The sequence below is a fragment of the Carassius gibelio genome, chromosome A16 (genome assembly GCF_023724105.1).
Source record: "Carassius gibelio isolate Cgi1373 ecotype wild population from Czech Republic chromosome A16, carGib1.2-hapl.c, whole genome shotgun sequence".
Taxonomy (NCBI): Eukaryota; Metazoa; Chordata; class Actinopteri; order Cypriniformes; family Cyprinidae; genus Carassius; species Carassius gibelio.
The window spans coordinates 6,842,749-6,866,651 of NC_068386.1; the positions used below are offsets into that span (position 1 = coordinate 6,842,749).

A 23,903-nucleotide genomic window follows, 5' to 3' on the forward strand; every position below is an offset into this window, starting at 1 on the left:
TATATATTTCTTTAAGATAAATAAATGGAATTCCAATATCATTCAACTATGAACGCTGGGGCATATTATAGAATCTCATCTGAAATTGAAGGGAATTTCACTCAAAAAATGTTTATAAATGACATGTTGAGAATATATGTTAAGAATGTTGGCAACCAAACAGTTGTCGATAACCCATGGTACAGAAACAAATACTATGGAAGTCAATTGCTACAGTCAAGTGTTTGGTTACCAACATTCTTCAAAATATCTTCTTTTGTGTTTAAAAGAAGATGGAAATTCATAGAGGTTTCGATTACCTTGAGGGCGAGTAAATGACGGCAGAATGCTCGTTTTTAGGACTATCCCTTTAACACAACGTATCCACTTATTGATTTGTTAGATGGTGCAGAACATTTTGCAGTAAATTTTTCATTAATTTCCTTTTCATGTAAAAAGAAATAAATGTGAGCTCTTCTTGTAATGAGAAGTGGGTTTCAGCCTGGAACAGTTAAATGCTGCACAGACAGTTCTGTGGCTTTCCACTTCATCAATCCTCTACAGGGGAGAGTTGAGGGATGAAAAGATCTGCTTGTGGGAGATGAATAAGGATGCATTTAATTTCAGTTTACTCTAAACTTTGCCTGAATGGGAAAAGAGAAAGAGGAACAGGAATTGTGAAAGAAAACAAAAAACTAAGTTTTACAATGTTTGGGATTCACCACAGGATTTAATAATGCAAAATAAGGCCTGTCCTACTAGAAATGCAGACAAATTTATGACATCACATGCCAAATATCTGCCCAAATCCCTCTAAAAAGATCACCCTCTTATTTTCATAGGAGATTTTATTTATGTTGAACTAGACGGCTCTCTTTGAGGTGAGTTTAAGTCTAAGACAGATTCATTATTCAGATGTCTACCTGACTTTGTATAAACACTTAAGGCAGTTTAGATAGCAGGCCCCGCGCTCCATCTTCCACTGCAAATGTCCAGTAGGCACATTACATTACACCCCTTCATCTTTCTACTTTGCAAGCACTCAGAGAAACAAGTATTACACTAATCCCATATTTTTAACCCATATCGCTAATGCTGCAATAAATTAAATTGCGTCTGGCATCGCTTTAGAGAGGAGAAAGATAAAAAGAAGTGGAGACGAATGATAAAAGGGTTTTTATTGAAAAAAAACCCCAACCCAAACATTTAAAATACAATGATGCTATAAAAAGAAAATTAAATAAATGAATATCTAAATAAAAATAGAACTGAAACCATTCTTTTCATGTTTTAATCTTTATTTCCTGGGGAGGCTTTGCTGTCCTTTCCATTCTTCTTGGTGAGACCACAGAAGTATTTCTCTCTGAAAGAGTTGTGACCCTGGTACAGGGTGAAGCGAGGGTCAGCAAGGTGCGCTAGTCCGTCTGAATCCTGCAAGAAAGCATAGCAAACAGCTTAAATAAAAAAAATCAGAAGTGCAAGATTTAAGCAATTTTTCAACGATAGGGAGTTGGATTTTATCAGCATTTTTCTGTTTAGAAGTTATGAACAACAGTCAGTATCAAAATGCAAACTGGTTCTAGACTGGATTGGTTTTTACTAGCAGCAGCCAACTATATAATCATATAATCTGGTTATTTTCTTATTGTCTATTTTCTGGAATAAAGTCATATGCATTACGGGTCAAACAATTTTACCCAACATGGACGCATTTATTTAGACAAAACACATTAAAAACAGTAGTATTTTGTTCTAATTTTAATCTATTCCTTTGGTGGCTAAAGTGAATTTTTCAGTCTTCAGTGTCACATTATCCTTCAGAAATCATTCTATTATGCTGATTTTATTCAGCAAAGATGCATTAAATTGATCAAAAGTGACAGTAAAGACATTTGTAATTACAAAATATTTATTTTCCAAATAAATGCTGTTTATTGAACTTCTTTATCTAAGAATGCTGAAAAAAAAAAAAAAACATGCATTACCGTTTCCACAAAAATATTAAGCAGAAACTGGAAATAAATATATGATAATTACTGAGCATCAATCAGCATTTGAGAAAGATTTCATGTGCCACTGAAGACTGGAGTAATGGCTACTGAACATTCATCTTTGCCATCACAGGAAAAATTCTGATTTTAATGTATATTAATTATGTAATAGTTCTCAATATTGTATTTTTGATTAAATAATTGCACCTTTAGTGTATATAACAGATTTCTTTTACACACATCTTAGTTATTCCAAACTTTTGACAGGTAGTGTTTTGAAATAACATGTAATGCAAAACAAGTAGTAGGCAGTGTTCTTTTACATGTTTATCAGCTTAAATGTCCTTATTCAAATATATATATATATATATATATATATATATACACACATATATATATATATATATATATATATATATAACAATACACAAAAAAACAAAAACAAAGGCACGCTAAAGAAAAATGGCAGAATCAGGTTTAAACGTTTTGGCTGAGTCCAGCACACTTTTATGTCTTCCCTTCACACGCTCACAGTCAAGTGCCTAATGACAGACAGCAGAGTGTTAAGTTCCTCAGATTTTCCTGCTCAGGGTGGAGGCCAGGATCTAAACCAGGACCTGCTGGAGGAGGGCAGGAGGGAAGCACACTGCTCCGCAGGCTAACGAGGTGGCAGAAAGACTGTGAGCTGAAAGTGATGACTCCAGCTCTGGGCCTGCAAACCATCAACGGCACCTTCTACAACACACTCCCTTCTGCCAGTCAGCAAGGACTCCGTTCAGGTCACATGTGCCGCCCCGGCCCTTACTTTACAACGCAACTTACGCAACACAGACCACACAAGCCTCAGGAACAGACCCTAGTGTCTGTGGCGGCTTAAGTGGGCTGTAATGTCAATTAGAATGACAGGATGAACAAATGAAGATGGAAAGCACAGTGAAAGTCATATTTCACTCCAAAATCAAAACAACATAAGAAAAGGACCTATATCTGTGCATGAAGAAAATTACAGCTATTTTAAAACTCTTCTGGATTATTTTCATGATTTCATTTATACACATTTATCCTCAACCCTCTCAATTCTCAGTAGCCCACTGTTTACTGAATGAAAAAATCTCTTGTGACTAATGCAAATACATATACTACCACAAGTCTGTGGTCAGTAATATTTTTAAGAAATTAATCCTTAATTTATTCAGTAAGGATTCATTAACTTGATTAAATGTGTTGGTAAGGACTTTTATATTTTGACAAAAAGATTTCAAATAAATGCTCATATTTTGAACATTCCAGTCATCAAAAAATCCAGAAAAATGTATATATATATATTAATATAATATACACACACAGACATATTTAGAAGAATTTAAACATCACTTAAATATGTAATTATTTTAAATTAGATTTAAACATTATTAATCCAATAAATTCATGAAAAAAAAAAAAATATATATATAGTTTTGCATTAAAATAATGTAAATAACTGTTAGAAAAATCAGGTTACAGTGCAAAAGTATATTTTTATGGTAAAAAATAATTCATAAATTTTGGTTTGTGACCCGGACATTTCTTTGTAAGATTTAACCAATGAAGAAAACCAGATCTTTGGTGTAGGCACTTCAGCAGGGCACATGAGGACACACATACTCTATGTGCCAAAATGTGAAATGTAAATGAGAGAGAGAGAGAGAGAGAGAGAGAGAGAGAGAGAGAGAGAGAGAGAGAGAGAGAGAGAGAGAGAGAGAGAGAGAGAGAGAGAGAGAGAGAGAGAGAGAGAGAGAGAGAGAGAGAGAGAGAGAGAGAGAGAGAGAGAGAGAGAGAGACGAAAACAGAGAGAAAGAGAATGAGACAAGGCAGAAACAGGGCCTTGATTCTTGATTCTGAAATGTTAGACCGCTCTGGACTAATGCTAGATCTGCGAAGCTCCTAAATGTCCTGCTTTCTGTTCTATAAATAAGCTACACTGGGTAATATTTATCTCATTCTGCAACAAGACATGTTCCTTCTGTTTTCAAACAAAGCAACAGTACTCTAAACCTAATATTATAATTCACGTGAAGAGCATTGTAGAACAGTCTATCAGAGCCAATCAAGGACATTAGGATAAACATCCATAAACAATGATCAGTGGACAATATTCAGATGTTTTTTGTTTGCTACTGCTGGAGATGAGTAGAAGTTTTGCAGAGATCTCCATAATGCCAAGATCACATCAGAGCTACTTGAGCTTTGGGAAAGGAGCAATTATTTAATTTTTTTTTTTACAGAAGAGACTGATTTGATAGTCATTTGTCATCTTTGGGGTTTGAAGCAAGTTTTAGGAAGACAAGGACATGGCATCTGTAGGTAACATACAGTATATATTCCAGGTTTGGAGCATAAGTCAGAGGAGATGCACGCCAATCTGGATAAATATTCGTGAGTGTGTTTCAGGGAAGCTTTTATGGGAACAATTTGGGGTTTTAAAGTGAAGTGGTTGTCAAATCCAAAGATGGATTGTTTTCCATACAATGTGTGATTAAGTCATTAAAGCGGCATAAAAACAGAGTCAATCACAGCCAGATGGCAAGATTATTTTCAGATTGGTGCAATAAAAGACTATAAAAATGATTCAGGACAGTTTGCATTAAACAATCTCATCTTTAGACCAAGGGGTCTCCACCCAAAAAACGTTCACATATCCTACCTCGGGCTCCTTGGTCTTCTCCATGGTGAGGAGTCTTCGTGACGTGTGGCTGGACAGAGTTTGTTCACAGTTGCTGATGAGAGTCAAACAGGGGTGCAGAGGCACCATCTCCTCACAGTACCTGCAGACCACAGTGCAGTTTAAGATCAGCCAGAGGCACGCTCACCAAACAAACACCTTGATAGTGGTAGGGGATGTCACAACTATCAGCGGTTGTTGCTGAAATTTTGCCACTGCTCACTTGTGTGTGTCACAAGCACTGCACAGCACTGGAAAAAGTGTGATGAATTAAACAGACATTTTTTGTAGAGTGTCTGCCAGTTATTCCTCAGGCAACAAGAGGGTCACCAAAACAACAACAGAAGGGATGCATGAATGTAGTTGATTGTTAAGGAAACCATCTGAAGTCTTGCTGTAGCAATTACTATATCTTTGTGTCCACTATGGAAAAGATGCAATGCGAATGCAACAGGCAGGAAATAAGCAGGAAATGTTTGACCACATTTGTTGGGTTACAGACAAAACCTCACTAAATGTTACTTTACACACTTGAAAAAGTTAATCAAACCAACATGAAGCTATAATATTAGCTGAATATTAAGAACATTTAAATTATTTTTAATCAACAAAGAATAGTTTTTTTTTTCTATTTCTGATTTTTTTTCTGTTTTTTTTTTTAACCTTATAAAATAGACCTCATATGATAAACCACAACAATAGTGTCTCAAAAATAAAGTATGCATCACAATAATTCCTGGTTAACTTCAGAGATGATAAAAAAGAAAAACAGATTCAAACTGCTAATACACAAGCAAATTTAAAGCTGCAGTAGGTAACTTTTGTAAAAATATATTTTTTACAAATTTGTTAAACCTGTCATTATGTCCTGACAGTAGAATATGAGACAGATAATCTGTGAACAAATCAAGCTCCTCTGGCTCCTCCCAGTGCTCCTATTGCCATTTGAAGAAATACATCGCTCCAGTTAAGAAACAACCAATCAGAGCTGCGGTCCGTAACTTTGTTTGTGTTCAAAATTTAGAAAAATGTATATAATAAGCGAGTACACCATGAATCCATTTTCCAAACCGTGTTTTTAGCTTGTCCTGAATCACTAGGGTACACTTATAATAAGTGTTTATATTCGGACTATTTTAGATTGCTTCGGGGGTACCGTGGTGGAGTAACCCAGTACCTCTGTGATTCTTCATAGACATAAACAGAGAGAAGTAGTTCCGGCTACGATGTTTTTCCGCAAGACGCAAGCAGTTCTGTTTATTAACCGCTAGAGCGTCAAAAGTTCCCTATCGCAGCTTTAAAGCACTCCTGCATCCCATCTCTATTTTATGTTTATGAACAAAACCCTCCTTAAAACTACAATGGTTTGTCGGCAATATTAGCCATTAGAGTGTACATGGATCTGCACTTTAAATTACTACCTAGAAATAGTAGACCATCCAGGTACATTTAGGATACTAATTTTGACAAAATTTAGGACAAGCTAATTCTAATTTCAAATATACTATTTAGAATGGATTTTATACAGATTGGGACAAAGCAAGTGTCTTGAATTCTTCTGGCTGACTCATTAAAAATAATCGGTTCATAAAAGTTCTTTCTCTTCGAACTGGACTACACAGCTTTTGCTGTTTGTTGTTGCACTGATTTGTTGATACATCATGCTCTGAAGACAGATTTAACAAAATAACTTCTGAAAACACATATTTCACTGATAGTAACTAGATTGTTGTTGCTTTTTTTTGCATTTAAAATCGTAATCTGAAGCCCTGCCACAACCATAAGTGCCTTTCTAACCAGAACCACTGAGAACATCGGAACTATTCGTTGTTCCCAGAGGCACTGAAGACAGTAAGTAGGGACATTAACTCAGCAGGGAGTTGAGCTGGTGGGTTGCTAACATTCATGTGCTGACAGATGCGTTCGCATGCATCATCTCCCTTTATTTTTCAGATGATTACGTAAATATGGCTAGCATTTGAAATCAATGGGAAAATCGGTTCGAGGGCTGCCAGCTCTAGCTGAACCTCATCCACACAAAGCCACTGATCCAAAAACCCATTGCACACACGCAGTTATAGCTGCGTTTCAAACAAATCATAAATTATGTGCCATCTTTTCAACGGACCTGACAAAGCAAAACAAGGAGGCACACGAACCATACATATTCTCCGTCACACCGTTTACACGGAGCTACTCCTGTCACCTTGGAGAAATGTCTAACAAATATCAGCTTTCCAGGAAAGGGGCCTCTGAAGAGCCCCATCCACAGAAATCACATGACAGAATCACATTTCTGAATATAGGAAAATGAGTCAGAACAGACTAGTGCATTATGGGGTGCTAATGACTGACTAACATCCCACGTGGCTCACACTCATCTCTGCCTTCACTTCATGATGTCCGTGTCCCATAAGTCAGATTATTCTTGTATTTGCAAAAATAAGCAGTGATAACAAAGCAATTAACATGAAGGTCAAAGATTTGCCTACTGAATCAAAAGACTTACTTTTCACCGTCATGTTGACGTCTAGATCACCATGGTCGTTATGTAAGGACATATTTCTCTGTCATACCTCATTTAGTTTGGCTTGTAACAAGTGACCAGTTGCGTCACCAGAAATCAGGAAATCTTGCTGTTTACTATGGAGGATGTGTTTTAATTTGGTCTGGGGCATGATTATGAACTTTTTTTTCCTCAAGATGAAGTGGATGAATTGGACACGGAGGGCTGTTTCCACTTCTAACTGTTACAAGGGTAATCAGCGTCAAAGCCCCAGATTCCAGCAGCAGTCATCTGCTCCTTTGACACCAAAGTTTATAAACACAAGTGTTGCCATACTAAGATTCGGTCATAAAGCTTGTGACGCCAGCGCGCCTCCTTGTGGTGATGTCACTGATAAGTTTAACAGTTTCTTAGTTAAATCCCTCCTGTCTGCAGACCCCAATACATTCACCAGATACACTTCTGACCCGTCGGCCGGATATACTGAAGATCAGTTCTGTGTTGTTTGGTTCTCTGCTGCATGTAGTGAGATATATGAGATATGAGATATATATATATAGTATGTTTTTGCAAGAAGGCTCTCCTGCTCACCAAGGCTGCATTTACTGGATCAGAAACACAGTAAAAACAGTACTATTATAAAATAATTTTACACATTTAAAACAAATGTTTGCTATTTTAATATATTTTAAAATGTAATTTATTCATGTAGTGGCAAAAGTGAATTTTCCGCATAATTTCTCCAGTCTTCGGTGTCACATTAGAAATCATTCTAATATGTTGATTTGCTGCTCAAAAAAGTTTATCAATGTTGAAAACAGTCATGCTGCTTAATATTTTTGTGGAAACCATGATGCATTTTTTAATTCAGAATTCTTGATGAATAGAACATTCAACCGCAGCATTTATTTGAAATAGAAATCTTTGTATAATTATGTCTTCACTGTCACGCTTGATCAATTAATTTTTATATTATACTTGCTTAATAAAAGTTGAAAGTAGTGTACATCACAGGTCAATCGCTTTCACTTCCACTCTCGCACATTTATTTAGTTAATATTGTGAAATAAAGCTGGATATTGATTGCATTAATTAATCTCTAGGATATTACATGAATGAACACAAAAATAATGAGAAAAAGAACTGTGATATGTGATAGCATCTGCACAGCTCTACATAGAAAGCACTTCATTGTATTAAATAGACAATGCAAGCGAAATTCATTATTGTTGGCATCAGCAAGCTTGAGGGAGTGAATCCCGTAACTATATGATGGAAAATCTCCCTATAAGTGAGATGAAGGTGAGGTAAAGGTGTAGATCAAGTGGCGGGGCCCCTCCTTTGAGCCACAGCTCTTCCCGGGCCCTATAATCAGATGGTAGCATGATCTGTGGACACTGCTGTTTGTGGTCAGTGGGAAATACCCCACGGCTTCACACCTGCTCCTATGCTAGGCTGACCGCAGGTCAACAAGGCTGAGCAGGTTTTAACGTCTACCACCTCAACACGGGGCTTGAGATACTGATATGCTTTGAGCTCCTATCTATTGACATAGGAAGGTACAAGATAGCACCCTAGTGACTGATTCAGTACACATCTGCTAAAGGTGTGTTTCCCAACCAATCTGCCAAAGCGCATTAGTGTGCTGTGACAGGTTTTCAGTTGTGCTGTGGAAAATTATCATAACTTCCTATCTCTATTATATTTCATTAAGGGTGCTATTGGTAATCCTTATGTCTGTTTTACAAATATTTAACCAGTGAAAAGCATTCAAAAGAGCTTGTGACCAAACCTCATAACTCCAAATTATCATTGAACCCTCGTAACTACTCCACCCCACCTCCATTTAGATTGATGCACTGCATCTGGATATGGATCTCTGCTTATTTACAATACAAGGGTAAATAAATAACTGATGTTTGAATAAGTACAGCATTACAGCATTTCCTTTATTTTTTGTAATTTAATTAAAAAAGCTAACTTTCTTATATTGTAGATTTATTGCACATAAAATGAAATTTTTAAAGAGTTTTTTATTTTATTTTTTTAATTCTAATGGTTAAGACTTACAGCTTAGGAAAATTTAAAATTCAGTATCTCAAAAAACTAAAAATTGAATATTCCATTTTGAGCTTGATTAGTTTGATTTATTTTGAGTATAAATACTGGGTACCTCTTGGGCTAGTTTAGAACATGCAACCACAATTATGGGAAAGACTTCTGACTTGACAGTTGTCCAGAAGACAATCATCAACACCCTCCACAAGGAGGGTACGCCACAGAAGGTCACTGCTGAAAGGACTGGCTGTTCACAGAGAGTTGACTGGAAGGAAAAAGTGTGGTAGGAAACGGTGCACAAGCTACAGGGATGACCACAGCCTTGGAAAGATTGTCAGGAAAAGTTGATTCAAGAACTTGGGAGAGTTTCACATGGAGTGGACTGAAGCTGGAGTCAGCACATCAAGAGTCACCACACTCAGACGTCTTCAAGAAAGGTCTACAGCTGTCACATTCCTAGAACCAAGCCACTACTGAACCAGAAAAAACTTCAGAAGCATTTCACCTGGGGTAAGGAGGAAAAGAACTGGACTGTTGATCAGTGGTCCACATTCCTCTTTTCAGATGAAGGTCTGGGGTCTGGAGGAAGACTGGAGAGGGAAAGAATCCAAGCTGCTTGAAGTCCAGTGTGAAGTTTCCGAAGTCAGTGATGAACAGCGTCTTTACTTCCTCCGGAAACTGAGGAGAGCCAGACCCCCCCCCCCTCCACCATCGAGAGCATCCTGTCGAGCTGCAACACTGTGTGTTATGGTGCTTGCAACATGTCCACCAACAACCCATTACGAGAGCAGTTGAGAAGATCATTGGTGTCTCTCTCCCCTCCCTCCAGGACATTTAAGAAAACCCGTCTCATTCGTAAAGGTGATCCCACTCACCCGTCACACAGCTTCTTCAGTGTTCTGCCATTAGGGAGCAGACTGCGGAGTCTCCAGGCCAGGACCAGCAGACTGAAGGACAGCTTCATCCATCAGGCTGTCAGGAAGCTGTACTTGCTCCAGAACTTGCCCCCCATCCCTCTTCTGCCCCAGGCACCACTGAACTATGAACACCCCCCCCAGCCCCCCCCCACCCCAGATCCCACATCGATTCTCTGAATGTACGTACTGTACACGTGGAAGAATTGACAATAAAGCAGACTTGACTTGACTTTATTTGGGGTGCGTGACGTTTGCTGGTGTTGGTACATTGGGTTTTATCAAGTCCAAAGTCAATGCAGCCATCTACCAGGAGATTTTTGAGCACTTTATGCTTCCATCTGATGACAGCTTTATGAAGAAGCTTTATGAAGATGTAGCAGGACTTTAGCACCTGCCTACAGTGCCAAAACCACTTCAAGGTAGTATGCTGACCATGATATTACTGTAATTGATTGGTCAGCCAACACACCTGACCTGAAACTCACAGAGAATCTATGGGGTATAGTGAAGAGGAAGATAAGTAATATCTGACAAACAATACAGAGGAGCTGAAGGCCACTATCAAAGCAACCTGGGCTTCAATAATGCCTCAGCAGTACCACAGAATGATTGCATCCATGCCACGCCACACTGAAACAGTAATTCATGCAAAAGGAGCCCCAACCAAGTATTAACTGCATAAATAAACTTGCTTTGGAGATCTTGAACATTTCTGTTTCGTAAATCTTTTATGATTGATCTTTTTTGATTGATCTTTTTTGAGAAAATATTAATTTCTTTTGAGATACTGATTTTTTTTTTCTCCGTAAGATGTATGTCATATCCATCAGAATAAAAAAAGAGAAAAAAACCTCTTTAAATATTTCAGTTGTGTGCAAAATGCAATTTTGCTTTTTTTTTAAATTAAATGACAAAAAAAATAAAGGATTTTTCCATGATAATCAAATTTTTGAGATGCACCTGTATTGCTGATGTTTTTGTATGTTTGAAGAGCGGAGAAGAATTAGAATTTGTGGTCTAGTAGTAGCCAATATACTTTTGTATGTTTTAAATATCCTATGTATAGCATTTCATCTCTTATATCATGACATTTTGGCCAAATGTATTAAACAACAATAAATCTGAGCTTTAATATAGATATAATAAACTCTATAACCTGTAAGTTGATGGAAACGTAATATGATGGATATACTGCCTCAGGTGCGGCCGTTCTAATGACAGACAAAAACATACAACTGCCATTCAATGGTAAAAAACCTTGTTAACTCCATTTGAGCATGATTTTCATGAAATGTTAAGTGCAAGTGTCTTGACCATATATAAAGCCACAACACCATCTCTGCCAACGCAGTGTAATTGTAAAAGAAAATGGAGAGGGGGTCTATATTTCAGTTTACTTATCAAAACTGTGGCAGTCTGATTAGACGTACTTACTCAGGTCTGTAGATTGGAAGCCAATAGACAAGACGTCCACCTAAAACCAAGTGGAGGGCTGCAAAATTCAAGAGGTCGGCAAAGATATCACTCAGGTGGTAAGCCATTGAAACAGGGACGTGACTCTCTCCGGAGCTGCAATGGGATATGAAACAAGAAAATAAGTTTACTTGCCCTCCAATGGAGAAGAAACTAAGAAATCAAGAGAATTTTGTCTCATTCACCAATCACACATTAATCAAAATCTTATGAACATCTCAATTTAATTGGTATTTTGCTCCCCTGATATGCTAATTTGGTGCTCAAGAAAGAAATATAATTTTAATTATCAATACTGAAAACATTTGTGCTACTCAATATTTTTTTTTAAACTGATACAACCCCCCCCCCAATGTTTCCTTTATGAATAGAACAAGCTTTAATTTGAAATTTAAATCTTATGTTACATTAGAAATGTCTTTACTGTCACTTTTGATGTGTCAAATTAATGTGTCCTCTCAAATTATTTCTCAACACTCCTCTTTTCACTGTAGTATTGATCAAAAGATGCAGGCTTGGTGAGCACTTCATTTGAAAAAGCCTTTGGATGCTAGTGTAACTGTATAGTCTTGTACCATTGTGTTAGAGGTGAGGCAAAGGATGACTGGCTCATATCTAAGGAGTGTTTCAAGTGGACCCATTAAAAATGCAGGTGGATAAAAGTGATAGGCTTACAAGTCCTCAGTAGGTCTGATGATATCTTTATGAGATCCCGTTCTCCTTGTGGATTCACGAATACCATATGGAGCTGCACAAGGGAAAAGAAAAACACTTGAAGCTATAAAACATCCGTTAATACTGGTCAAACAACAATAAAAAATGTGGCTTTAAAGGTGAAGCGTGTAATTTATGCCCCACTAAATGTAACTGAACAATTCCCATGCAACTGAAAATCCAGTGTTTTGGAACCTGGTAGCTGTTTTTTAGCTGGTCCAATCAGGTATACTATAGTATTTTAACAAAAAAAAAAAAAAATCACACACCCTTTACCTTCAAAGACCTTAAGTTTCTAGCAACATACGGTCTGTAACAATGGCATCAAACTGTGCATTTTTTCTCCAAACAGTTTTGGAAGCATCAGACACCATGACGTCCACATACAGACTCTCAGTCCCATACTGCCGCAGGTTTGCTCGGATGTTCTCATCCGGTCCTCTCCATTTCTGATTCTTCCTGCTGGCTTTTCCTGCAACAGTTTTAAATGCTCACAGGTGTTTAAAAAACTGAAGAAGTGAAAGAGAAAATTACTTAAATGCTTAAAAAAAACACACAAAAAAAACATACCTACTCCATGGATAGTGTTATAATCAATGTCTGTCCCACATACATAAGCCCCAAAGCGCGAGCAAGCTACCAGAAGACTACCTGAGAAACAAAACAGAGTAAGAAAACGCTCATCACAAAATTAAAGAAAATAATACAAGTAATCTCTGGATTATGTCTGACTGTAGATCTTTATTTCTGCTTGACAGTTTGAAAGTATGGCCTATAAGGATTTCCAGGCAACCAGAGAGAGTTCAACTAAATACTGACATCTGGCCTGCAGATCTCTGTGCATGTGGTGACAACACACTTATGATAAAGCCCTGGCAACATCATGGCACGCTACAAACTCACAATAAGCCTCGCTTTGGGAAAGAGTGAGAAATGCAGAAACCATGCTGTTTCGAAAGCCAGCCATCCTTCATTTGACTGATGACACTCGAAAGTGGCACTTTTCAAAGTCAAAAGAAAGAGGAGAAGTGGGCCAACTGAGATTGAAAAGTGAGAATTTCTGTGAGCCGTCACCAAACGAAAAATGAGATAGAGATCTACTCCTGGTTCGTGTTAGACACAAATAAGAAACAGAAGATGATGGCACATATCTTCAATCACCCAGACAAGCTGTCAGATGTGATTTCACTCAGAATGAGAAAGAAACACAAACACCTGCTTCAGTTTGGCCCAAAATTAAGCATCTAAACTGTTCTGATTCACAACATGCCAAACTGACTCATTTTGCAAGACTAAATGAATTAATTTGCAGAATAAATTTATCTGACATCATAGACGTGTTGGATGAGAAACTTATAAACTGACTTTGCTGAATGACTTTTTATATTAAAACTGACTTTTTAATACTAGTTGTCGAAGAGCCACCAATATAATGTTCAAATAATTAAAACATTAGCACAAATATAAGTAAATTGATAAAACCTAATACTATTAAAAATGACAGTTTCAAAATGTTCTGTTCATCAAAATAAATAAATAAATAAATCTGAAAATGCACTAAATATTAAGCAGCACAACTGTTTTCAGCATTAATAATAATTGAGCACCAAATCATCATATTAAAATGAATTCTGAAGAATTATGTGACACTGAAGACTGGAGTAATGTCTGCTGAAAATTCAGCTTTGCATCACAGGAATAAATTATATTTACAAAAACCTAAATAATGAAAAGAGGTATTTTAATTTTGAATAATATTTACAATATTACTGTATTTTGAACAAATAAATGCAGCCTTGGTGAGCAGAAGCGACTTAAAAAAAAATGAATATATTATAGACTCCATTCTATTATTAGTAATAGTAGTATATATGATGGCTTTTTTATAACAGCCTCAAATGTGGCTTATCCAATTAGATGTTAATGTCTGAATTTATGTCACGAGACATAAATGGCTGTATTTCAAAGACTTCTATGCACACAGATATTTCCTCACCTGTTCCAACAAATGGATCATAAACCAAATCATCAGCCTTTACTTTGGCATGATTGGCCATAAAGAAGGAGAGGCCAGCGTCCATACTAGTGTTCCCGATGAAATGTCTCTTCTTCACACTGTAAGAGCGAATTAATTCTCTCTGTCCATCTGCAATCTGAAGAGAAAACCAACCATTTAAAATGTAATAGTTGATACAGTATGTCACCTTATATTACAAGGACGTCATTCAGGTTTACTTTCTAAGTCACAAATCAAGCATTTTACAAATCCATTCAATAGTCATAAATGAAGCCTTGTAAAGACGATGGAAGAAATGTTCTGAATTGTTATAAGCATCTCACCCATCTGCCAAAATACATATGGAAAGGCTCCTCTGGGATGTCATAAGGATCAGAGCCATAATCCTCCAGCAAACAGAAAATATGTTCCGGATCCTTTAGATTGACTGTCCCTTTAAACGGCAAGAAATCTAGAGCCTGTGGCAAAAATGCACTTTATATATACACACATGATTTTCACAGTCCATGACAGAAGATATTCAAAATGGCAATTAAAGCTGTTGCTAAATTAACTCCAATTATGAACTGTATGCCACAGAATCAGGTATTAAAAACGCACAAATATTTAAAATACAGCAGCATACTTACATCAATCTTTTCGATTCTGTCCTTAAACACTAACGTTTTGTTGAAAGTGTAGACATTGATCTTATAAGTAGAATTTTTTTGTAGATATGGAGCCTGTGAAAAATTAATACAAGATACAGTTTGATCAGAAATACTCTCTATAAATCAAATTGTACTTTATTAGGAGGGGGAACATGAACAAACCATTTTTTCTGCTGGATACTCCAACAACGACATCCTAAGCTCATCTGTTGTTGTTCCATGACCCCAAAGTTCAAAAGCAGACCTTGAAGTCAATATTAAACTTGATACAGCAATTCAATAATTATTACTGTTTTTTTTTTGTTTTTATCAAGACTCAATAAGATCTTTCATTTGTTAATGTAAATTAACAAACTTAAACTAAACATTTTTTAACAATATATAATAATACTTTAACATTCATAACATTGATCATTGTTAGTTCATGTTAATTAATGTGAATAAAAACCCTGTAAACTTAAGTAATAAAGAAGAAACCCATGTTTTCACCCACGCAATATTCACACAATGGTCTTAAGCCAATCATGGACTATTTTCAATATATTAACTTAGGCAGAGTCTTGATTGGTCAAAGGGTTTCATGATTTCACTTAATTAATGTCGCCATGTACATGCAATTAGATTAGTATTTATAGGTTTGTCATCCTTAGCATTCATTATACATGCAATGTAAGTGTAAAAAAAATACAGCAACCTACTTTCCACAAACCGTTCTGGACATAACACTCCGTATATCATCTTCTGATAAGCCATTTAATTGCCAAAAGGGAGACTTATGCGGAAAGAGTTAGAATTTTTAGAAAATAAATAACATAACAATTAACTTATGCCATGTGAAAAACTATTTGGTATAACCTTTTCGTTGAATGTTTCTGATGTATCAAATGGACGGTCCCTTAAAGACAGTAATGCTTTTATTTCCTGTAAACAATAATTCAAAGAGTGATATATGAATATCTACTAATTTAAATACTTTACTCTACAATAGTAAAATGAACTGCTCTCTAATCCAAAATACACTCTGACAGATTAATTCTAGCATTCTGACACGAAGGTCTGAGTGAACTGAAAGTTTACAGTTTGTACCGGTAATCTAAAATCGACATTATCATGTGCAAGATGAAGTAAATATTGTCTGCACGCCCGACCACAGTGGAGAGCCATGTTTTTGTGTTACATTCAAAATCATCCGATGAGTAAATAGTGCTCGTAACAAAAGTTCCCCTGTGGCATCTCCGCACGTACTGTCAATTGCCTAAGCAAAAGTCTTGTAAAAGGATTAGACTTTTGTACTTTTCAACGCTTAACTACTGCAAGTCATGATGAGTAAAATTAAGTAAATCGTTTTTGTGACAATTGTTTGTGAAAGTCGAGTGATTTTTTTCTTCTTATGACTTTATGTATACAGTTGTTTTTGAAAATGGAAAAGATTTGGTGTCACCTGATGATGTCTTTTAATCTTATCTACACGCTCATTAAATTGTTAAGAGGACAAAATCTTCCCTATCATTGGTTCATCATCGCTTACAGTCACATGTTTCTCGTGTTTTCATTGGTTGGTTTACACGTCAATCACTCTCACCAGAGGTCAGAAAATAATCTTCTGCTCAACTTGTAACGTTACGTATCCACTTCCACAGCATGACAACCATCCTCAAGAAGACAAACAAGGACGGTAAGGTTTTGTTACAGCACACCTAACGTGTGATGCATGCATTTCGATGTCAAGTAAATCTTGTAAATTTGATTACATTGTTTAACTAAACTGTCAGATTGTCTTACTATACTATAACATTATACCGTGTTCAGTACATAGTTTCATTTATGGAATTGTCGTATGTGCTTCAATCTTAAACTTATTTCAGTTAGTTTGCAAAGCTCGTTTAGTTTTTCAATTATTTATTTATTTTGAATAGTTTTAGATTTATTTAACAATATTAGCTACTATGTCCTGGAATATTTGTCCTAGAATTTAAAATGAATTAGTACACTTGCTGTATGTGGTCTTTATTTAGACTTAGTATTTTTGTTTTTTTTAAATAAATAAAATGTTGATATCATTATTTTATTTTTATATATTAATATATCAATATGATATAGTTTATCTTAAGTGCCCGGATTAGTATTGATTACATCAGGTCAGTCTTACTTGTAGACTTCATGAAGCTTTAAGTTATTTAAAGGCTGTACGACATGCAATCTTCTCACTCGCAGCCTGTGTTGTGCCAACAGTGAAGCATGCTGAAAACTAGAGGCCTCTTGTGAGCCCAAGGTCACCATGGAGACAGACGACGCACCTGCAGAGACCTGTACTGTATCCGTCAAAGGTCTGACAGAGAACTGGCAGAAATGGTCCAACGACCACTGCGACTATCAGAAAAACAATCCTTTCAGTAACGGCAAGGTGATTCCCCCACAGATCCAACGAGGACAGGAGGGCTACGGCAGGCCTTTAGAGGGGTCCAAAACGGAGGAGAGAGGAAAAGACGCCCACTCTCACATCAGCAGAGAGGTCACAGAGCTCTGCCGGGTCATATTGGAGAGCAGAGAGAGCAGAGACGATAGCAGGCCGGCTGTGCGGTTTGGGACGCTGTTTGAAAGATACGTCACCATTTCTAATAAACTAGTGGGAGTTCTGCTGCGAGCACGCAAGCAAGGACTGGTGCACTTTGAAGGAGAAATGTTGTGGCAGGGGAGAGATGATGAAGTGATCATCACCTTGTTAGAGTGATTTACAGCAGTAATGGACACCATGTACCTGCCTGCCTGCCTGTCTGTCCAACATTGCTTTCTAGACATCCAGTTTACTTGCACACATGGGTTAGAAGTCAGTTTAAATGTAGCAAACTGGTATAATCTGTTGGTGAAGAGTGTCATTTCTGTTCCACCAAACAGAATTGGAAAAATAATTAATTTTAATTAGGATTTCAAAACAATCTTGCATGTCACTGTACAATCAAATTGCTAGTCCCGCCCATCTCATAACATTGGTTAAGTCAATTTTGCTGTGGAGGCTGCTATAACCGGAGCAATAAAGCTCATTTTTCACAAGGTTCTCCTGGAAAAAAAAAACATCTTAAACCAGCCTGAAAATGTCTCCCAGACTGGTCTGTTTACTGGTTTTAGAGGTGTTTTGCACACTCTTCAGCTTGTCAAGTTGAGAGACCAGCTTAGATTGCTTTAAAGAAATATTTCACCTAAACATTTTAATTCGCTGAACATTTACTCACCCTTTAGGTCATCCAAGATGAAGAGGAGTTTGTTTTTTCACTGGAACCGATTTAGAAAAATGTAGCATTGCATCACTTGCTCATTAATGAATCCTTTGCAGTGAATGGGTGCCGTCGGAATGAGCTTTTCATTGATAGACTAGAGACATGTTGATTACTCGTGGATCATTGTGATATTTTTATCAGCTTTTTAGACTATCATTCTGACGGCACCCATTCACTGCTGAGGTTCCACTGGTGAGCAAGGGATGTAACGCTAATAGCCTGAGGGTGAGTAAACTTTGGTGAAGAATTCCTTTAAGCATGTTTTTACTATTGAAACCTTTCAAAAAGGTTATATAATATTTGGAATTAAGTCCAAATATTTTATATTATAGTTACTGCCATAATGACAGCACAGGTACACTTTTCTGTATGGAGTTGCTTCGAATTTATATATATATATATATATATATATATATATATATATATATATATATATATATATATATATATATATATATTTATATTTATATTTATATTTATTTATTTATTTATAATGATGGTGTGATTTGTTTTTGAAGCACAAAAACTATTAAAAAGTAGACAAAACACATGCATGTTATTATTTATTTTCTTTGCATGCTTAATGCTAGGGGTGTCCATGGTTAACCGGTTAACCGATTAACCGTTAAAAATTGTGTAACCGAGTGAAACATTTTGCTCGGTTAAGTGACGTCAATGGCGTGCATTGAATTTAGTTGTAATACATTTTTGCACCACCAGAGACCGCCAGAGCGCTCCCAGATATTTGTAATGTCCACAAGAAGAAGTCATTTTTCTAATATGAAGCGGGCTAATACGAGTGACGGGGCAAAATGCAAGTATTGCAATACAGTGCTTAGATATACTTCAAGTACAACCTCGTTGTTGTAATCTCAACAGCCAACACCCGGGCATCATTAGGCCGGTCAGGACACACTGGATGCGTGAAAGCATCTCAGCTGCGTGGCGTGTCCGTTTTTAATTCGGCTCCCATGTTAACAGGTTAGAGCTTGCCGACTGCCTGCGTGAGACGCGCGGCTCAGGCGCGGCTCGACGCGTGCATGCTAGAAATAGAACCGACGCCTTGTTGGAAGCGTTTCCAGGCAAAGTATAATAGGAAAATATGTTTATATGTCATTTTGTACAAAAATACATATTAATTCATGACATTTTGATATTTGAAAGTCTAAAGGTTGACATAAATTCAGATATAAATGTAATTTAAATAAATAAATAAATAATTATCGCTTTTCAAATATTGTACGTGTCAAACATAGTCATAGCCTTAGCGAGGCGGCCGCGGAGTCTGCTTGTTATACATTTTAGGCTTATTCTCAAATTCAGATTGTGTTAATCGGCGGCATTATTAGGCAGTTTTAATAGGACAATTTGACCGGAGAGATTAAATTTTGTCGGACATTCCTTTTTTTTCGGCCAATGTCCGGAAATTACTATGGTTATGGTTACTATGGCACACTATGGTTAACCGAGTATTAACCGCTAAGGGCCTCGGTTAACGGTTAATGAAAAACTTGAGAACGTGCAGCCCTACTTAATGCATATCATAACAATGCAATTACGACCTTACATCACTTAATAATGAAATACATCTGACACATTATAGTGCAATCTATGTCATGGCATAAACATAGTTAAATCTTTTCACTACGTATCATATGAAGGAAGAAAAACAGAACTGTTCTTGAAATATCATTGCAATACAGATACATAATAAAAACACTGTAATATTCGGATGCCAAAATCATTTAGCTATGATCTACAGTATTTTTCAGACTATAAATCGCATTTATTTAGAACCAAGAACCAAGAGAAAACATTACCGTGTACAGCCGCGAGAGGGCGCTCTATGCTGCTCAGTATAGACTACAGGAGCACACAGCAGCATAGAGCGCCCTCTCGCGGCTGTAGACGGTAATATTTTCTCTTGGTTCATTTCTCTTAGTTCATTTCTCTTGGTTCATGAGTCGCAGGACCAGCCAAACTATGAAAAAAAAAGTGTGACTTATAGTCCAGAAAATATGGTATTCGTGTGAGGTCAAAGGTCCAAGCTAATTATTGAGATTCATTACCTTTTTTAGCTCAACTCAATTTAGCTTTTTTCAGCTCTTTTTAGTTCAACTCATATTCAAAATGTGTTTTGTCACAGCTCTGTATCCTTAAAATCATATTACTTCAGTAATACTGGAAGAATACCAATTGTTCTCTTGAAAAGTTTAATGATTCTGTCAAATGTATCAATATTTTGCATTACTATTCGGCATGCTTTTTCCCCTAAAGCAACTGAAAAATAACTGCAGTTTCGTAGCTTCAAATTTCATTAGCCCGTCTGGCTGACGATATAGCTAAAAGTAAACATTGTATTATTAGTATTATAACCCTGAGGCAAACGTCTGTGACTTTTTGTCATCACAAACAAATTGACTTGGACTGTTATTATTAGTACTGTTGCTCTGGTCATCTCAAACATTACCGTGTTTTGAGTTCCTCTAACTTCCTGTACATTTAGCTCATAGAGTTCAGCCTTTGAAGTAGCTGGTCCGCCTGCAAAATGAAGATATACAAGGGTTAGCAATACATTTGCACACTCCAGAGCAAGGGTAAGTCAAAAATCCAATGATATAAAATGAAAAGAAAATATGATATAGTAGTAGAATTGGTTAGACTGCAGCATTTCTCCACAAAGATCCATTTGAGCAGTCAAAAACAAAAAGGTATTCATTCTCCTGCCACTGTAGCTTGTTTAAGATTTTATACAATTTGCTTGTTCCAATAACATGACAAAGGGAATCATTCAACAGATGCAAGAAACAGCGACATCTTGCTACGCTCAGAAAACGTCTTGTTTGTCTTTGCGACAATAACCTGCTCCAAGGGAATGTGATTATTAGTTTTAGTGGATGTTATTTGAACTAAACTATATAAATAATGGATTGTATTGTGGGTGGTTTCTTTTGATTGCTTACCTTAATGAACCAATATGAGTTTAACCGGTAGACCATGCGGGACATGAAGCCCATCTGACTGACAGGTGCAAGAACATGGAGATGCAAATGTGTGACAGAACAGAATGGAGGCCATTGGAACCCAAACCTCAGAAAGTCAATCGATATGCGACACGTCAAAACATAATTCATGTTGTTTTATATGCTCAATAAATAAAGACCTGGTTTTCATATAAGTGGCAGATGTTTTCCATTACCTAACATCATTTAAATCAGTCACATTGTTTTTCTGAAGTATCTCTTTCCCAGTTTCCACCAACTTCTCGACTAAAAACCACAAAAATAGAATTTGGACAAATGACTGCTTTGTAAAGCATCCTATGTGTAACTAAGACGTCTGGCTTTTTGTACGTGTTAAATCTGACTCATCATTTCAGATTGTTATTGTAGAAAGGCTCCAGAGCAGCTATTGTCAGATATGGCTAAACATTTACACTAGTCTCGAATAACTCACAGCATGTTTACCTAATGGTACATGCTCTTTGCCAAGAGATTTACAATTGCCCACATGTTTTCTTGGTACAACCAGATAGTGATGGGGAGCTCCGGGGTGTATATCTCTGAAACAGGAGACGGTTTCATCCTGAAAAATAGTTTTTTTTTTTTTTCAGTTAAAGCTGCAGTAGGTAACTTTTGTAAAAATATATTTTTTACATATTTGTTAAACCTGTCATTATGTCCTGACAGTAGAATATGAGACGGATAATCTGTGAAAAAAATCAAGCTCCTCTGGCTCCTCCCAGTGGTCCTATTGCCATTTGCAGAAATTCATCCGCTCCCGGTAAGAAACAACCAATCAGAGCTGCGGTCCGTAACTTTGTTTGTGTTCAAAATGTAGAAAAATGTATATAATAAGCGAGTACAACATGAATCCATTTTCCAAACCGTGTTTTTAGCTTGTCCTGAATCACTAGGGTGCACCTATAATAAGTGTTTATATTATATAAAATCTAAAATCTAAAATATCTATTTTAGATTGTTTCGGGGATACCGCGGCGGAGTAACCCAGTACCTTTGTGATTCTTCATAGACATAAACAGAGAGAAGTAGTTCTGGCTACGATGTTCTTCCGCAAGACGCAAGCAGTTCTGTTTATTAACCGCTAGAGCGTCAATAGTTCCCTACCGCAGCTTTAATATCAAACATAATAATAATAAAAATACTTACTTGAGTTAATACTTGTGCTTTTACACCAGGGATAGGCAACTCCGGTCCTGGAGGGCCACTATCCTGCAGAGTTTATCTCCAACCCTAATTAAACACACCTGAACAAGGCAACCAGTGTTTTCGGGATTACTAGATAGATACAGGCAGGTGAGTTTTTATGAGGACTGAAGCTAAACTCTGCAGGACAGTGGTCCTCCAGGACCGGAGCCTATCCCTGTTTTACACTGTGCTTCACTTAATAATTTTTATTTAGTTTTTTCTAATTTGTCATAATTTGCCAGTATTTTTTTTTTTTTTACTATTTATGATGTTTAAAAAATGTGATTAAATACACTGCAAACTGTGCAATGATTAATAAGACTTTATATGTTATTGTTCCTAAACAAAACAAAAATATAATAATGTTAAAATACATAAACCTTTATTTCTTACTTTCTTCATTATGACGATGGCCGAACAAATATTCCATTACTTTTTTATTTCAGCAAAATTTTGCTTCGATAAAATTACATTTTAAGTTTGATGACATTTTGCAAAAAAAAAAAAAAAAAAAAAAAAAAACCGATTTCATGATTCATGTATTGTGATCTTTAGACTCATCACAATTCGCGCATTTGCATGAGTTTATGAAATCATAAATAAAACACTGACAGCAAACTCACGTCAAGCAGAAGCTCAGTTCGCATTTCTCCATTCACGATTTAACAGAATTTTTTTTTTTTTTGTCCTGTTCATCATCGATCTAATTCGTTGTACCGATCTCAGGTGTCGGTGCGTTTAAGGCGGCTACCATCTTCAAAACGTGATCATCATCACGAGCAGCACGAGCGTCATCATTTCAACATATAAGTCCTCTCAGGCCTTTTAAAGTCAACAAATCCCAAGTATGATGATCCCTTTGTGAACAACCCTTGATGAAACGAAACAGCTGTTACATATCTTAATGTATAACGCGCTAAAAACGTGCTGAAAGAAAGAAAATATTTATAAATAAATAAAACAAATCCACTTAATGACAGGCATGTTTTTCTTTTTTTTCAGGATACCCCCATTTAAACAAATTTTTAAAGTGCATGAGACTGGTGCTAACTTTAGTTTTCCAAATAATAATAATCAAATATGGTTTTAATGATAATTAAAATATGAAATTGTAATGCTAACTGCTGGTAATTTGATCAGTTTATCACGAAAGTGGTGACCATTCAATCCCTACTTGTAACTCAAACTGTTAATAAACTTGACAACCACCCCTCATAAATCTTTAGTGACTCTTAGTGGGCGTCGCGACCCCTGGGTTGGGAACCTCTGCTTGTATTCAATTCCTGTTTGAATTTAATTAGTTGAGAAATTAATAATTTTCTTTATTTACTGCCTATGTCTAAGTAATAGTATTCAAGCAGCCACTGCAGTAGATTTTAAGCAAAGCCTCCCTACAGAATAACTCAGACGGCAC

General features: G+C 36.5%; 1 protein-coding gene and 2 pseudogenes across 2 annotated transcripts; 1 reads left to right on the forward strand and 2 right to left on the reverse strand.

The window, feature by feature from the left end:
* Positions 1–1,140: 1,140 nt before the first annotated feature.
* On the reverse strand, positions 1,141–16,464 carry LOC128031225 (tRNA (guanine(10)-N2)-methyltransferase homolog). 2 transcript variants are annotated; one of them, XM_052619507.1, is made up of 13 exons: positions 16,093–16,464; positions 15,862–15,927; positions 15,705–15,778; positions 15,169–15,250; positions 14,986–15,078; positions 14,680–14,814; positions 14,336–14,492; positions 12,910–12,990; positions 12,647–12,811; positions 12,301–12,373; positions 11,587–11,721; positions 4,654–4,774; positions 1,141–1,410 (listed from the first exon to the last, which is right to left on the reverse strand). In XM_052619507.1, exons 1-13 carry the CDS (start codon positions 16,168–16,170, stop codon positions 1,270–1,272), a joined length of 1,401 nt encoding a protein of 466 aa, XP_052475467.1. In that variant the 5' UTR covers positions 16,171–16,464; the 3' UTR covers positions 1,141–1,269. The 2 variants fall into 2 exon arrangements, with proteins under 2 accessions (XP_052475467.1, XP_052475468.1); XM_052619508.1 differs by having other exon boundaries at positions 15,169–15,212; positions 15,862–16,464.
* A 119-nt stretch (positions 16,465–16,583) lies between these two features.
* Positions 16,584–18,676, forward strand: LOC128031226 (actin-binding Rho-activating protein-like; annotated as a pseudogene).
* Positions 18,677–20,783: 2,107 nt separating this feature from the next.
* On the reverse strand, positions 20,784–23,284 carry LOC128030190 (adenosine 5'-monophosphoramidase HINT3-like; annotated as a pseudogene).
* Between the last annotated feature and the right edge of the window lie 619 nt (positions 23,285–23,903).